Below are 15,472 nucleotides of genomic sequence, written 5' to 3' on the forward strand. Positions count from 1 at the left end.
GACAAAACAATCTCTAGCGAGCTTCTCTCATTTAATCCTCTATATGTGCTACATGTAACTTCTGTTAGATGTGATAATTTCTCATCTTGTCTAATTGTTTATGATCGCACATCCATCTAAACATTCACATTTCGAAGACACTCATCTTGTGGATATTATTGGGACTTGGGGGCCCAATATTTGATCACATATGACATTGTTGATCTTACAATCGTTCTATAAAACTTGTCTTTCACTTTGGTAAGTATCCTCTTACCGTAGAACACTCTCGCAGCAGTTCTCTACTTCAACTATCCTATTTTAGTTCTAAATGATACATCTGATCTATGCGAATTTCCAATCTTGTCTAATCTGGTATGATTACACATCTATCCTTTTCTACGATACTTGTCTTGTGGATATGTTGGACCTTGAAGATCCAACATTAACACTATTGGACTTACAATTGTTTTATAGAATTTATCTTTCACTTTGGTAGATATTCTCTTATCGCAAAATACTCTCATAAAACTGCCCCTTAACCATCCTATTTTAATTCCATATGATACATTTCATCTACTATACCATTTTCCTGGAACATTACGACTAGGTATTGGAATTATCAACAATTAGGCACCACAATTCTATCTAATATCCCCTCACTTCACGTTTCTTAAGTTAACTAAACTTGCATGGAACATATGTCTTCTATTTATTCTAGAATTCTTATGCTCTAAACTTCTATTGTCCATGCAAAATCTTTGCTAATATGAGCTAATATTACTTTTTTTCACCCCATCTTTTTCTGATGTCTTTTAGAAATATACTCTATCTATGCTGTAAAAGATTGTTTTGGTTTTTTTTGGTTCTGTCACAAAATGGTGCCAATTTCCTTGAAATGAGAGCTCTATTACCTTTCAAAATATCATCCAAAAAGTTAATGCTTTTCTCTAACTGTGTTCACATATGTTCCCTGTTAACTTTTCTTAAATTTCTATTTAAAATGATAAATTTATACTTGCATGTACACACCTTTATCTAAATTTAATACAATTGGATATTGTTTGAACCTTAAAAATAAATAATTAAACTAAATAGTTGGATGTTTGATGTTTGCTTTCTAGATTTCTCAATAACTTTTTCTAATTATGAGATCTCATACTACATAGCATTCTCTGTTAACTGTTCTTAAATTTACATTTAAAATGATAAATTTTACTTGCATGTACGCACCTTTATCTAAATCTAATATAATTGGATATTGTTTGAACCTTAAAAGATAAATAATTAAATGAAGTTAGTTTGATGTTTGCTTTCTAGTAAAATTTTCTAATTATGAGATCTCATATTACATGGCATTCTTTTCTTTTTTTCTATTGGTATTTACGTTCTGAAGCGATTTCGAAAATGGGGTCTTATGTATCAAAGAGTAGTCAAACCACTGGTTGGCTGTTTTTTCTCTAATATATTCCAAAATTAGGTGTTAAACAGAAAGCCTCAAATCTTCTTCTAGCAAATACTAAACTAAAGATTTCAGCTGTTTTCTTATCCTCCGTGCTAGACCAAACTGGGATTGTTATCTGGGACAAAGGCAGCATAATTTTTAAGTGTATTACTAACTTTTACTCAGATAATCCATTTACTGATAAATTTTGTAGCATACATGGTTTGTTCAATGCAATATGCAAATAACATAGAAAAGTCTAAGGGACCTGCTTGGACTTTCAGCACAAAGCGTGACTGAAATGAACGCTTTACTGAACATAAGTGCATGCCAAAAAATTAAGTACCAAGTAATGCAGCAAAAACATAACAATGTACACTATCAACAATGTTATAGACTAAAGAATTGAAGAAAACTACGACTGAACATATGAAGTAAAACTCAAATTCAGCCATTGTATGTTTCTCATTCAAATGTGAAAATGCTGTTTTAAGTTCAAAGTGGTGATTAGTTTTCTCATCGGAGAAGGGTCAAAACTGTCCTTTTACTATTTGGTATAGAACATATATCCTCCATTAAAAGTTGGTATCAGAACTACCCTGCCGTGACCAATTTGGCTTGCTTATACACTCGACTCACATACTTAATTTTTGGATATTTTTAAAATTTAAATGTTTTTTTCGTCCAAATTACCCCTCTTTTTACTAGAGCCCCCTCCCCTCCCTCACTTTTACATCTGACCACATGCCCCTGATTTTGTTTTACTTTTTTATTTTTTTTCTTCTCTTTTATTTTCTTACTCTTTCTTTTTCATTTCTTTTCAACCTCCATCAGTGGCACACTCCATCAACACCACCCCTCAACCACTATAGCACCATTGCTCCACCACCCTTTTCTTTACTACTCCTCTCTCCCTACCTAATTTTCTTCTAAAATACTTCCTTTATCACCATTGCATGCCTCTCCTTTAGCTCTCTCTCTAGATTTTTACCCTCATCTTTATCTTCTACAACTTCTCCAACTTTAGCCATAGACGTTGTACCATCTTTTTCACCCCTCATTATTGTCGGAACACCGCCCTATCTCCTCCAATACCTCCTCTCCACCGTCACCCTTTCTTCATTGTTCCGCCACCCAAAAGCTCCCTCACCTCCAAAAAATCAACCATCATAGTTCACTACCAATTGAGATCATTGATCATAGTTCACTTCCAACCAAGAGGTTGTGAGTTCAAGTCTCCCCAAGAGCAAGGTGGGAAGTTCTTGGAGGGAAGGATGCCAGGGGTCTATTTGGAAACAACCTCTCTACCCCAGGGTAGGGGTAAGGTCTGCGCACACACTACCCTCCCCAGACCTCACTAAGTGAGATTATACTGGGTTGTTGTTGTTGTTGTTGTTGTTGGTCTTTAGTAGAAACCATTGAAATACTATTATACTTCCAACCGACGAGCTTCACTACTTCCAAGGTTGAGATCCGACTGAAAAAAAAATTCCAAAGAAAATGCTCAATCATTTGCCATTGATGGAGATTGAAGAGAGAGGAAGAAGAAAGAAAAGAGGATGAAAGAGAAGAAAAAAAGAAATTAAAAAAAAAACAATTTGGTTCAAAGATGCTGAACTATGTGAGGAAGAAGAAGAGAAAAAAAGGTAAAATTTAAATAGGGGCTAGCGGTTGGGTGTAACCACTAGGGAGGGGAGGGGATCTCTTAAAAAGAGAGGGGACAAGTTATTAATTGGGACATGTGGCATTTTTTGAAATTTAAAATTACAAAAACTAAGTCTGCTAGTCGAAAAGGGTATAAGTGAGCCAAATTGGTCACGGCAGGGGTAGTTTTGATATCAACTTTTAATGGAGGGTATAATTGTTCTATATCAGATAATACAAGGACAGTTTTGATCCTTTTCCGGTTTTCTTTTCCCCTCTGAAAGATAGTCTGTGAGCATTGAGTTGCACATGTAAGTGCCTTGGTGCTTGTACTAAAGTTCTGCCTAAGCGAGCGAGACATAGCACTCAACCTGCACTATGTTTTGTCTAAGCGAGCGAGACATAGCTCTCAACCTGCACTATGCATAGTTTCATGACTTAACTGTCCTCAAGCGGGCATTTAGCAACATTTTTCCAATGTAACTGAGAGAGTACTACATTTCGGGATACCTTAGTGTGTCCCCCTTCGTAAAGCTATTGCCTAGAACATTGATCAGTTATTGCTTGTATGCACTAAAAATTGAAGGGAGTGGGATCTCTCTGTAATTGGCAGGCAGGAGACCTTACACATTTTTTCTATGTATGCTTTGTCAAAAAATGCAGTACACGGGGAATCGTTGCTCGGAGTTATTAGGGTGTGTTACAATATTGCTCTTAACAGGTATTGGCTTAATACTTTATCTGAAGGTGATTAAGCTTTAATTTCAATTGAAGCTAATAATGTCTCTGCTTTGTCTGTTTAGCAAAAGTCCAATAAACCAAGCAACATCAAAAGCCATGCTAACTCAGATGCTTAGCATTGTATTCAGACGGATGGAAAATGATCTGGTATGTGAATGAATCGTGAACTGAACCGGTTTTTTGTTTCTTCTTTGGGATGCTTTTTTTTGGGGGGGGGGGATGGGGAACCATGAATTTACTATATAGACCCTTAATAACTTCTTGCAATTCAGGTTTCTAGTTCATCTGGATCTGTTGCTCGCCAAGAAACTACTGATACTAATGGGTCAAACGTAAAGGTTGAGGAAGTGTCATGTAATGATCCGGAAAATGAAGAAATAACACAAGGGGAAGATGCAGCTAACATTATTCAGGCTAAAGATACATCTGTTGCATCAGTTGAGGAACTTCAAAGTTTCGTTGGTGGTGCTGATATTAAGGTGTTTTGCATACTATCTGAAACTTCATTCTTACTAACGCCATTACAGTATTGTCATGTAAAAGCTTATGATAAGTACCTATTATAATTTCTCATTGGAATGTAGGGTTTAGAGGCTGCTCTTGAGAAAGCCGTGCAGCTTGAAGATGGTGAAAAGGTCACAAGGTATGTATTCAGGGTTGAGGACATGATTCTTGTAAAGCAAACATGTTTTGCGGTGATGTTTAACTACATTTTACAAATTGTGTGACAATTTATAACTTTAACCAGAGGAATTGAGCTCGAAAGCATGAGTCCTGGACAGCATGATGCCTTGCTTCTTTTCCGAACCCTTTGCAAGGTTTGCATGACTTGTCATTGATGCAAGGTAATTAGGAAATCTGTGGACTTTGTTTTGATAGAAACGAGTTTGCAGATGGGCATAAAGGAAGACAATGATGAAGTTACTGTTAAGACACGCATTTTGTCCTTGGAGCTACTTCAGGTAAGCATTCTTTTACGGCCTGTTTGATTGTTGTTTCCTATCGTTTCCCAGTGTATTGTTTTATATTGTGTTTTATTGTGGTGTTTGAAATTATGTTTGGATAGGTTGTATTGTTTATAGTTGTTAATAACATTTTTCTTGCTTGGTTTGACTGTATTGCACTGTACAATAACTACTAAGTTTACTAAAATGCCCTTAATTACTGTAGATGTTGAACTTATCAACGATTGAAAACTAAAAAACTGATGATCTTTGTCAAGAAAGTAGCAAGGAGTATAACACGGAAAAGTTTTATTAATTATGTCTAAAGTTTTATACTATGCCCTATTTATATACAGTGATTACATAATACTAGGTATCTACTTCTCGATGTAGGATACTATATATTACTAACTATTTAACACTCCCCCTAAAGCCGGTGCATATAAATTATATGTACTGAGCTTGTTACAGATGTAACTAATACGAGAATTAGTAAGAGACTTAGTGAAAATATCTGCAAGCTGATCATTTGACTTCACAAACTTTGTAACAATACCTCCTGAGAGAATCTTTTCTCTGACAAGTGACAGTCGATCTCAATGTGTTTAGTCCTCTCATGGAACACAGGATTTGACGCAATATAAAGAGCAACTTGATTATCACACACCAGTTCCATCTTGCTGATTCCTCCGAACTTCAACTCCTTGACCAGCTGCTTGACCCAAACTAGCTCACACGTTGCCATAGCCATGGCCCGATATTTTGCTTCGGCGCTAGATCGAGCAACTCCATTCTGTTTCTTGCTTTTCCAAGAGACCAAATTACCTCCTACTAGAACATAATATCTAGACGTAGAACGTCTATGAGAAGGTGATCCTGCCCAATCAGTATTTGTGTACCCAACAATCTGCTAGTGGCCTCGATCCTCGCATAGTAATCCTTTGCCTGGAGCTGACTTTATATACCGAAGAATGCGAACAACTGCATCCCAGTGACTATCACATGGAGAATCCATAAACTGACTTACACACTCACAGGAAAAGAAATGTCAGGTGTGAGGTAATTCAATTTGCCAACCAACCTCCTATATCTCGCAGGATCGCTAAGAGGCTCTCCCTGTGTTGGCAGAAGCTTAACATTTGGATCCATAGGAGTGTCAACAGGTCTGCATCCCATCATTCATGTCTTCTCAAGAATATCTAAGGCATACTTCCTCTGTGAAATAACAGTACCCGAGCTAGACTGATAGCCTGTTTGGCCAAGCTTCTTTTTGGCCAAAAGTGCTTTTTTTTTTGGCCAAAAGCACTTTTGGCAAAAAATTGAGGTGTTTGGCCAAGCTTTTGGAAGGAAAAAAAGTGCTTTTGAGGAGAAGCAGAAGCAGTTTTGGAGAAGCAGAAAAAAGTAGCTTCTCTCCAAAAGCACTTTTTTGAGAAGCACTTTTGAAAAAAATATACTTAGAAGCAGTTTTTTAAAGCTTGGCTAAATACTAATTGCTGCTCAGAAGTGCTTTTCAAATTAATTAGCCAAACACAAACTACTTCTCACCAAAAGTACTTTTGAAAACAGCATTTTTGAAAAAAAGCACTTCTCAAAATAAGCTGATTTTTGCAGCTTGGCCAAACGGGTTATGAGCAACCACAATATCTAGAAAATACTTCAATCTGCCCAAATCCTTAGTCTGAAAGTGCTGAAAGAGATGCTGCTTCAGATTTGGTAATACCATCCTGATCATTGCCAGTAATAACAATATCATCAATATAAACCAGCAGCTAAATACATAAATTAGGAGCAGAATGCCGATAAAACACAGAGTGATCAGCTTCACTACAAGTTATGCCGAACTCCTGAATAAATGTGCTGAATTCAGTGTTATTAAAGGTGAAAAGCGCAATAAAAGCTCTAAGGCCTATTGGGCTTTAAGCGCAAAGCGCCAAACAAAGCGTAGGCTTTAATGAAGAAAGCCGCAATTGGAAAAAAAAAACTACAAATATGTATGTGTAGTCCAAGACTAATATCTATAAACATGAATATTAAATATATGAACAAAGAAATTGAAGAAATTTACGATAAAGTGAAATATCAATTGTTTAGTGTTGACTTTTCAGGATTACACTTATTGGCTAGGAAATATATGCCTTAGAGCCTTGATGATAGCACTAAAGCGCCCGTTGAGCAAGGCGAAGTGCTCAACCTATTTTGAGCCTCGCTTTAGGGCTTAAGCACGCCTTTGATAACGCTAGCTAAACTTACCAAACCAAGCTCGAGGAGACTGTGTCAAACCATAGAGGTGACCTGCAAAATCGGCATACAAGACCACTAGACTTCCCCTGAGCAACAAAACCAGACAGTTGCTCCATATAAACTTTTTCCTCAAGATCACCGTGGAGAAGAACATTCTTAATGTCTAACTTAAACCGAACAACATCCTTAGACAAAAAGAGGCGAACAAATGCTACTTTAGCCACGGGAGAGAAAGTGTCACTATTACCAAACCCAAATATCTGGGTGTATCCTTTTGCAACAAGATGAGCCTTAAGCCAATCAACCTGGCCATACGGGCCGACTTTGACTGCATAAACCCAACGACAACCAATAATAGACTTACCTGAAGGAAGAAGAACAAGCTCCCAATTGCCACTTGCATGTAAAGCAGACATCTTATCAACCATAGCCTGTCGCCATCCTGGATGAGATAGTACCTCACCAGTAGACTTAGGCATGGAAACAATGGACAAAGATGATACAAAATCATAATAAGGTGATGACTGGCGATGGTAACTTAAAACGACATAATGGGGATTAGGATTAAGTGTGGATCGTACACCTTTTCGAAGTGCAATTGGTGGACTAGGATGAGACAAGTCCGCAGTAGGTGCAGAATTTGATGCAGGACGTGAATCATCTAGGCCTGATGCTAGACGTAGATGACGATGATAAGTCAAGAGTGATGGCCTTGTGGCTGGGGATGTAGGAGGAGATTGTGAATACATAATATTCGACAAAAGTGATTTATTACCCGAGATATGATCAGAAGCTCTTGAGTCCATGACCTACGGTCCAAGAGTACTAGACTGAGAAACACAAGCAAAAGAATTATCAGCAACAGGAGTATCACTCTAAGCAACTGAGGCTACTTGTGGAGTTGTTTGCTTACTGGGTCAATACTGAAGGATTTCATTATATTCCCCTCCAGATAAAGAAAATCCCTGATTACCTATAGTCTCGGTCTGAGCAACATGAGCGTTTCTAGGTGGTTGACCATGTAAAGAATAACACTTTTCACGAGTGTGTTCAAGTTTATTACAATAAGAACACTTGGGTCGAGATCTCCCAAAACAACCTCCTCCTCGTCGATTCTCCATAGCCTGAGATGTTCGATTTTCCATTGTCTGAGATGCGAGAATAGAAGAATCAACAGTTGGTGGTGAGACCATTGTGTGACTAGGTGGCGCAACAAGACGAAGCAATCGAGAGAATAGTTCATCAACTGTAGGGACCGAAAGACTAGCCAAAATTTGGTCTCTCACCGAGTCAAGGTTATTAGGCAGTCCAGCAAGTGTAAGAACTAGAAACATTTCTGTGATTGCTTTTGTTGTTTTTCAGTACTAGCAGTGACTGATATCAACTTCTCAAATTCCTCCATAACTACCTGCACCTGTCCCAGTAGGTAGACATATCCAACTCCTGTTTCTTTAAGTTTGTCATTCGAAATATCACATCATAAAAACGAGATGTCATTAGTGTATGAAGTATGAGCCTTCTCCCAAACTGAATAACATGTCTGGAATGGACGAAACAAAGGCGTTATCTTGGAATTAATCGATTACGACAACAAACTACATAATTGAGCATCAAATTTCTCCCGGAGTGGTTTGGCTTTTTCATTTCCATCACTAGTCTTCTTGGTTAGGTGATCTTGAACACCTTGACCCTTGCACCATAACTCAACAGAAGAAGCCCAGTCTAAGTGGTTTGAACTTCCCATTAAGGGTTCCGAAGTAATCATCAAACTTGAATTTCTAGAACCCGTGCTTTTAGAACCAAAAACATCAAGTCCCAAAGACATTGTTGGACCAAATAGCACAGACAATGAAGAACAATAAAAAGCTCATAGGAACAGTGAAGAAAAAACACTCTCTCGTCGAAAACTGAATCGTCGTCAGAATCTGCAAATAGTCGCGGCAAATACAAAAAGTTGTCGGAATTTGGTGTAACTTGGACTGGTAGGCTCGGAATCACCTCGCGAGCCAACTGTCCCAAAGGAGTTTCGCCAAAAACTGGCTGGAAAAGGGCTCACGTGCCAACGCGTGTGACAGACGCGTTGCTGGCGCCAGAGGTTCTGGCGCGTGGCAGGTCTTCTGCCGGTATGGTTTCTTCGGCTTTGGTCCCCGGAGCCTTCCAAGCATGTTGGTGGTGTTGGTTTTAGCACGACACTCACCAAAAGGAACACGATCAGATCGGGAAAAAGTCGCCGAAAGTTGATGCACAACGACTGTCCGACCTTTCCGGAGTTTCTCAAGGGTGCTCTGATACCATGTGAGAAGTATAACACGGAAAAGTTTTATTAATTATGTCTAAAGTGTTGTATAATGCACTATTTATATACAATGATTACATAATAATAGGTTTCTACTTCCCAATGTGGGACACTATACATTACTAACTATTTAACACTCCCCTATAGCTCATTTCAACCTCGATGGGCATATCATGATTTTCGATCACATTTCATGTTGGGTATACAAGATTTAAGTTAACGTGCAATTTTGTTCTGAAAAAATGAAAAAAATGAAAAATTGAGTTTGCAAACTCATTTTTTGAAATCGTCAGAACAGACATTGCCTAAAAACTTGTAAAAACAGCATTTGCAATCTAAAGCTCACTGGAGATAGACCAGAAATAACTAGTCAACTTACTGTAGTTATGTCACCACTAACACTAGAAACATTAAGAAAATATTAATTATTTAACGCAACCGGTTGTTGGAATGTTAAAGTTTCTTTCAGTCTCTCTTTTGTGTTTCTACTTTCTATTATTAGCTACACAAAACCAAAGCTAGAGTGATAGATTGGGCTTTCCATTTTTCATAACCAATTCAAGGCTAGCAAATCCAAGTCCCTAAAAGAAAATCAGAAAAGCTGCAGTTGTCCATTCTGAAGCGAACCAGAGCAGTAAGGCGATGAACTCCAAACTGCACAACATGAGAAGTTAAGGCTTGAAGTTGTAAAATGAAAGCGGTTTAACACAATTGCTATCTCGTTTGAAGCTGGGAATATGTTAGTTCGTAGTCCAAAATATAAAAAGGAAAAAAGAAAAACATTCTCATATATTCAGTTCTTTGATCTACGTAGGAAACTAGGAGTTGGTGGTTGACTTATCCGAAAAAGTTTCAGAGAATATAACTAGGATTTGCTGTAAATTCGCCAAATACTTTTTCCATTTTTAAAATCAAGTATCACTGGAAAGGCTGTCGAATTGGTTTAATTTGGATCCGATGTTATTGGCGACCTTCAAAATGCTTTTCTAGCCCTAAGTATGTTTTACTGGATATCTTTTTAAAGCGTTTTTCTTGTATAAATGTTGGCATCTTCTGTTCCATCTTGTTGTCTATTTCTTCATCACCGGGATCTGTTCCAGTGTAAATCTTAACATCATACCCTTGACCTCTTAGGTGCAATTGACAGGAATCCTCGTCTTCCACTAAATATTTTTGCATAATCTAATTTGCAGGGTCTTTTGGAGGGAGTTAGTGACTCTTTCACAAAAAACTTTCAGTTTATGGACTCCGTCAAGGCTTATCTTTCATATGTTTTACTAAGAGCATCAGTTTCACAATCACCTACCATCTTCCAGGTTAGCCATTTTGCTTTCTGAAACTATGCGCCCATGCTTTTAATGTCTTTTTTCTTTCGAAACTCTTCGATGTTTAAATTACTAATAGTTGTGCACATAATTTGACAGTATGCTACAGGAATTTTCTCGGTCCTTTTGTTGCGATTCAGGGAATGTCTCAAGGTATGCTGTGTATGCACTTCCTATTGAAGATTGAGGTATATATTTCAAAATTTTGAGAGGTTTGCAAATTATAAAATTTATTTTCAGGGTGAAATTGGTATTTTCTTTCCCTTAATTGTCCTACGTCCACTGGATGGCACAGATCTGAATGCGAAAATGAGTGTTCCACGGTATGATTTTTGTTTAAATGAGAATAGTTTCTAATTACATAACTGTTATACTTGATTTGTTAACCTCATTGTGCCTTTTACTTTTTCCAATAGATATATTTACACCAAACTATGCACGGGATACTCAGTATTCTCAGTTTTCATGTTGTTTATGACAGTGGCGTACCCAGACTTTTATGCAAGCCGGTTCAGACATATATATTGAAGTTCTCAAAAATAATCGACAACAAAAGTGACACTTAATTAACAAACAAACATGTTTACCTAGTGCTTTTTATTGTGGTTCGTAACAAAACCCTAAAAGAAAATTTGCCCAAAGCTCTTTATTTCGTTTTCAAGCTACACTGTTTTTCCAAAAAAAGAAAAAAAGAAGAAAAAGAACACTATATATATAAATAGAACCATTTACCTTTACAATTTAACATTTTGTTGAACTTTAGAAAATTTTACTCTAACAAACATCTGTTTGATGATATTAAAAATACTAAAGTCTACTTATTTATTAATTTTAATTTAATTTGCACTAACACTTAACAAAAAAAAAACAATAGAAGAGCTAAGCAAAATTAAAAAATTCATATAGAAATTCCAAAATGGAACGACACTAAGTAAACAGTAAAAGATAGAAAAGAAGAAGTGCAAGGACAAAAACTGTCAGATAAGCTGTCCAACATTTTGAGAAAGAGAGAAAGAAACCAAAAACAATTGTAGCTTGGATTCGAACCCGCGACCATCACAAAGTTTGAACCCGCTTGGACCATCCGATCAAAGCACAACTTTGTTTAAGTGGTTCAACCGCTTTAATCTTATACAGATGTTTTTCTTTGAAAAATAATTTTCACATAAAAATAGTAAAAATATTTACGAAGTGGGTTCAGTTGAACCCGCTTCAACCAATGTGGGTCCGCCCTTGGTTTATGACCTTTATACATTTGAAGGACAACACAATGATGTTGCTAAACTTGACTGACAACACTAAAGTAGAAAAAATATATTCAGAGATGTAATAGTTCAACTTACCATCCAATCTCCCATAGCAGCTTGGATGTACACTAAAGGTTCTCGTCTCGAAAGGAGCTTGACATTAGGGTCCATAGGTGAGTCAATTGACAGATGCTCAATCATGTTGGTTTCCTTTATGATGTCCAGAGCATATTTCTCTTATGAGATGAGCATACCAGATTTACCGATATGTCCAAAAAGTATTTAGTTGTTCCAAGGTCTTTGATCTGGAAGTGAGTAAAGTGCCTTGGTATCTCAAACTTTCTTGGTCATCTCCTGTAATAATTCTCATGTACACAAGCAACAACTTACGGAAACTGACCTTGTGTAGAGCGCTGATATAAAATGGTCTGATCCAAACTGCTGAACCACAGAATTGAAATGTCCAACCTAAGCTAGTAAGGACTCTTTCAGATTATGGAGTGACCGTTGCCTTCACATACTAGACCTTTCTTTCCTTAGGCACAAAGTTAGATGGTTGCTCCATATAGACCTCTTCATTAAATGTTACCTTGGAGAAATACATTCTTGATATCATACCAGTAGAGATGCCAAATGTAGTTGCTGGCTTTGCGTGCTACCACGTGGATAGTTTGGAGGGAGCCGGACAGGAGCCTTTGACCGAGTGGAGAACTCCCTTCACCTTTGTTTGATGTATATTTGTGCTCACAGGATGCATGCACCAGTGTAGATGAGCTGATATGTTTATATGGATAAACTGAATTCTGATTGTTTGGTAACAAATTAATTTCTGATTGTCTGATTATCATCTTTATCGGGGAATCTATTATCTTTTGCTATTGATTAAGCTTATTAAAATTGCAAAGAAGCTGACCATGTGTTATGTCTACTAAGAAAGATCACATGATCTAAAATCTTCAAATAAGCAGAAAATATGGAAATGATATCTTGTGGTGCAGTAGATAATGGAGAAGATTCTTAATGGCAAAGAAGGAAGGATAAATACCAAAAGCATTATATTTCCCATGTGAATCAACACAGCATGGGAAAATGAATCTACAAAAGGCTGTCTCGTTTCGTCTGAGCCATGAGGCATAAAGTAACTAGAGAAAACTCTTTAGAGACCCATACTTACAAATATAGTTGAACTTCCTCAAATATTCTGAGTTAAAAAGATTGCTAAATTTACACTTTTGACTTGTCAAAATTTTTTAAAAAGAAAACTTAAGTGCCAACTCTAAACACTGTAGTATGACTATAACTGCTTAATTGCTACTAATAATCACTTCAACTTATCAAAAACAGAAAAAACCTAAGCCCTAACTCGAAACAATGATAAAACATATAAACGTTAAAAAACAATATAAAACCTTGAAATCCCAACCTAAATATACAGGTTGAATCAGACCTCTAAATTTCTACTTCTATACCGCAAACCTAATGTAGCCCGCTTGTATGATGTGTCTTTTTTTTTTTTCTTTTACTTGTTTGAATGGAAAGTGTACACATTATCTTGGATAAGATATCAGTCACAGGCTAGTTTTTTCACAAATCTCGAATATTAACTTTTTGTACAAGTATGGCATTCGGGGTGTAATCATGATTATAAAAGTTATATTTGATGGCACCACACCAGCATTAGATTGTTTAAAGCTGTTCAAATTAATGTCTTTTGTTTAGCACCCAGGAAAATAGTCTTGTGCTATTATTAAACAAAGTAGATAGATGGATTACCTTGTTCTTGTGTTAATAACCACATGCATGCAAACTAGTACAACAACATTACAGTCTTTGTCGTAACTGTTTTTACAGGATGCTAGAGAAAGTTTGCAAGAATCCTCAGATGCTTGTTGACCTTTATGTGAACTATGATTGTGATCTCCAAGCACCTAATTTGTTTGAACGAATGGTCTCTCTCTCTCTCTCTCTCTCTCTCTCTCTCTATTTCTGTCTCTGAAAGAGGTTGGCTTTGCTATGTCTTTGTTTTGTAACAACTGTATGACCTAAATATCCTCATGTGTTTCTGTTATAGGTTACCACATTATCTAAAATTGCACAAGGAACACAAAATACTGAGCCAAGTTCAGTTGCTACATCCCAGATAGCATCAATCAAAGCATCTTCTCTTCAGGCATCTCTTTATAATACCTTCTTCTTGAGTTATCGGTGGAATTTCAATATTATACTTAACCCTTACACTTTCGTTTCTGATCTCGTCCTTTACAGTGTCTTGTAAATGTGCTAAAATCTCTTGTCGACTGGGAGAAGTGTTGGACAGAGTCAGAAAGGCTGCACAACAGGAATCAGTCTTCTGAAGAAGAAACTTCAAAAGGAGACCCTGATAAGATGAGAGACGTGGATGATTTGCCTAGTAACTTTGAGAAATTGAAGGCCCACAAATCTACTGTTGAAGCAGCTATATCTGAAGTATGTCTTTTTGGCCAATTCTCACCGAAAGTTATCAGCTTTTGAGGCTGCTGTTTTACTATCTATTTGGATAAAGTATCTATTTTGCTGCGTTTTGCATACTGGTATGTGCTTGGGCTGGACTATTAGTGTTTGTTTCTTCGAAATAATGCAGTTCAATCGAAAACCCACTAAGGGAATTGAACATCTAATATCAAATGGGCTGGTTGAAAACTCACCTACTTCAGTTGCTCAATTTCTCAGAAGTACTCCTAGCTTGGACAAGGTAAAGTACCATCTATGTCCTTTGTGTTCCCGTTTTGCCTTTTAATTGACTTGAATAGAAATTCTAACTATACTGGAGTTTCAGGCTATGATTGGTGACTACTTGGGCCAGCATGAGGAGTTTCCTGTTGCTGTCATGCATGCTTATGTTGACTCAATGAATTTTTCTGGAATGAAATTTGATTTGGCAATTCGTGAGTTTCTTAAAGGGTTTCGGCTTCCAGGGGAAGCTCAGAAGATAGATCGCATTATGGAAAAGTTTGCAGAGCGGTAAGGCATTTATTTGAAGTTCCCAATATCATTAAGATGTTGTCCTTTTGTGAATACATTATGCACATGTTTGCCGAGCAATGGGAATTTGTACCTGTTTTTCATTCTTTGAGATATTGTCCTTCTGTGATATACTTTTGAAAGATGAGTAACCACTAACAAGATAAGACTGCAGAGGATAAACAAAAAAACAAAGTAATTGAGAGTCTTTCAACATGATTGATCTCTTCGCCAGCTCATACTTTTTGTCTAGAGAAATAGTGGATCTCCTTCTGCATCATGTCTGAGTCCTCAAATAAACTGATCTACGGAGTTCTGCCTAGTGCAGTAAACAAGTAACAAAGCTTGTCATTTATCAAAAGAAAAAACTTTTCTAGAAACGTTGATGTTGTGGTTGTCCTTTGTGGCATAGGATTAGAGATTAGAACTATTTTTGTGGACAAACATGTATCTGAATTTATGTCATGTTGAGTAGCAAAAAATTGGAGAAAAATAAGTGCCAATGATCAAAGCTGTTCATTCTAGATGAGGACTTGAAACTGGTATATACTTAGCCACTTGGTTTCTGCAAAAGGTGTTTCTGAAACACGTGATGGATTAGTTACTTGCTC

At 37.0% G+C, this 15,472-nt stretch overlaps 1 protein-coding gene across 1 annotated transcript in view; it reads left to right on the forward strand.

Annotated features, from left to right (window-relative positions):
- Window positions 1-15,472, forward strand: part of LOC104246226 (brefeldin A-inhibited guanine nucleotide-exchange protein 5) — a 58,598-nt gene that overhangs the window by 11,512 nt on the left and 31,614 nt on the right. The window contains exons 6-19 of the mRNA XM_070150128.1: window positions 3,731-3,788; window positions 3,871-3,955; window positions 4,081-4,287; window positions 4,393-4,451; window positions 4,557-4,626; window positions 4,702-4,770; window positions 10,483-10,605; window positions 10,714-10,767; window positions 10,855-10,937; window positions 13,713-13,809; window positions 13,933-14,031; window positions 14,127-14,327; window positions 14,482-14,592; window positions 14,677-14,861. Of these exons, the coding sequence (XP_070006229.1) occupies window positions 3,731-3,788; window positions 3,871-3,955; window positions 4,081-4,287; window positions 4,393-4,451; window positions 4,557-4,626; window positions 4,702-4,770; window positions 10,483-10,605; window positions 10,714-10,767; window positions 10,855-10,937; window positions 13,713-13,809; window positions 13,933-14,031; window positions 14,127-14,327; window positions 14,482-14,592; window positions 14,677-14,861 (1,501 nt within the window). The remainder of the gene's footprint in view (window positions 1-3,730; window positions 3,789-3,870; window positions 3,956-4,080; window positions 4,288-4,392; window positions 4,452-4,556; window positions 4,627-4,701; window positions 4,771-10,482; window positions 10,606-10,713; window positions 10,768-10,854; window positions 10,938-13,712; window positions 13,810-13,932; window positions 14,032-14,126; window positions 14,328-14,481; window positions 14,593-14,676; window positions 14,862-15,472) is intronic.

The sequence above is a fragment of the Nicotiana sylvestris genome, chromosome 6 (assembly GCF_000393655.2).
Source record: "Nicotiana sylvestris chromosome 6, ASM39365v2, whole genome shotgun sequence".
NCBI lineage: Eukaryota > Viridiplantae > Streptophyta > Magnoliopsida > Solanales > Solanaceae > Nicotiana > Nicotiana sylvestris.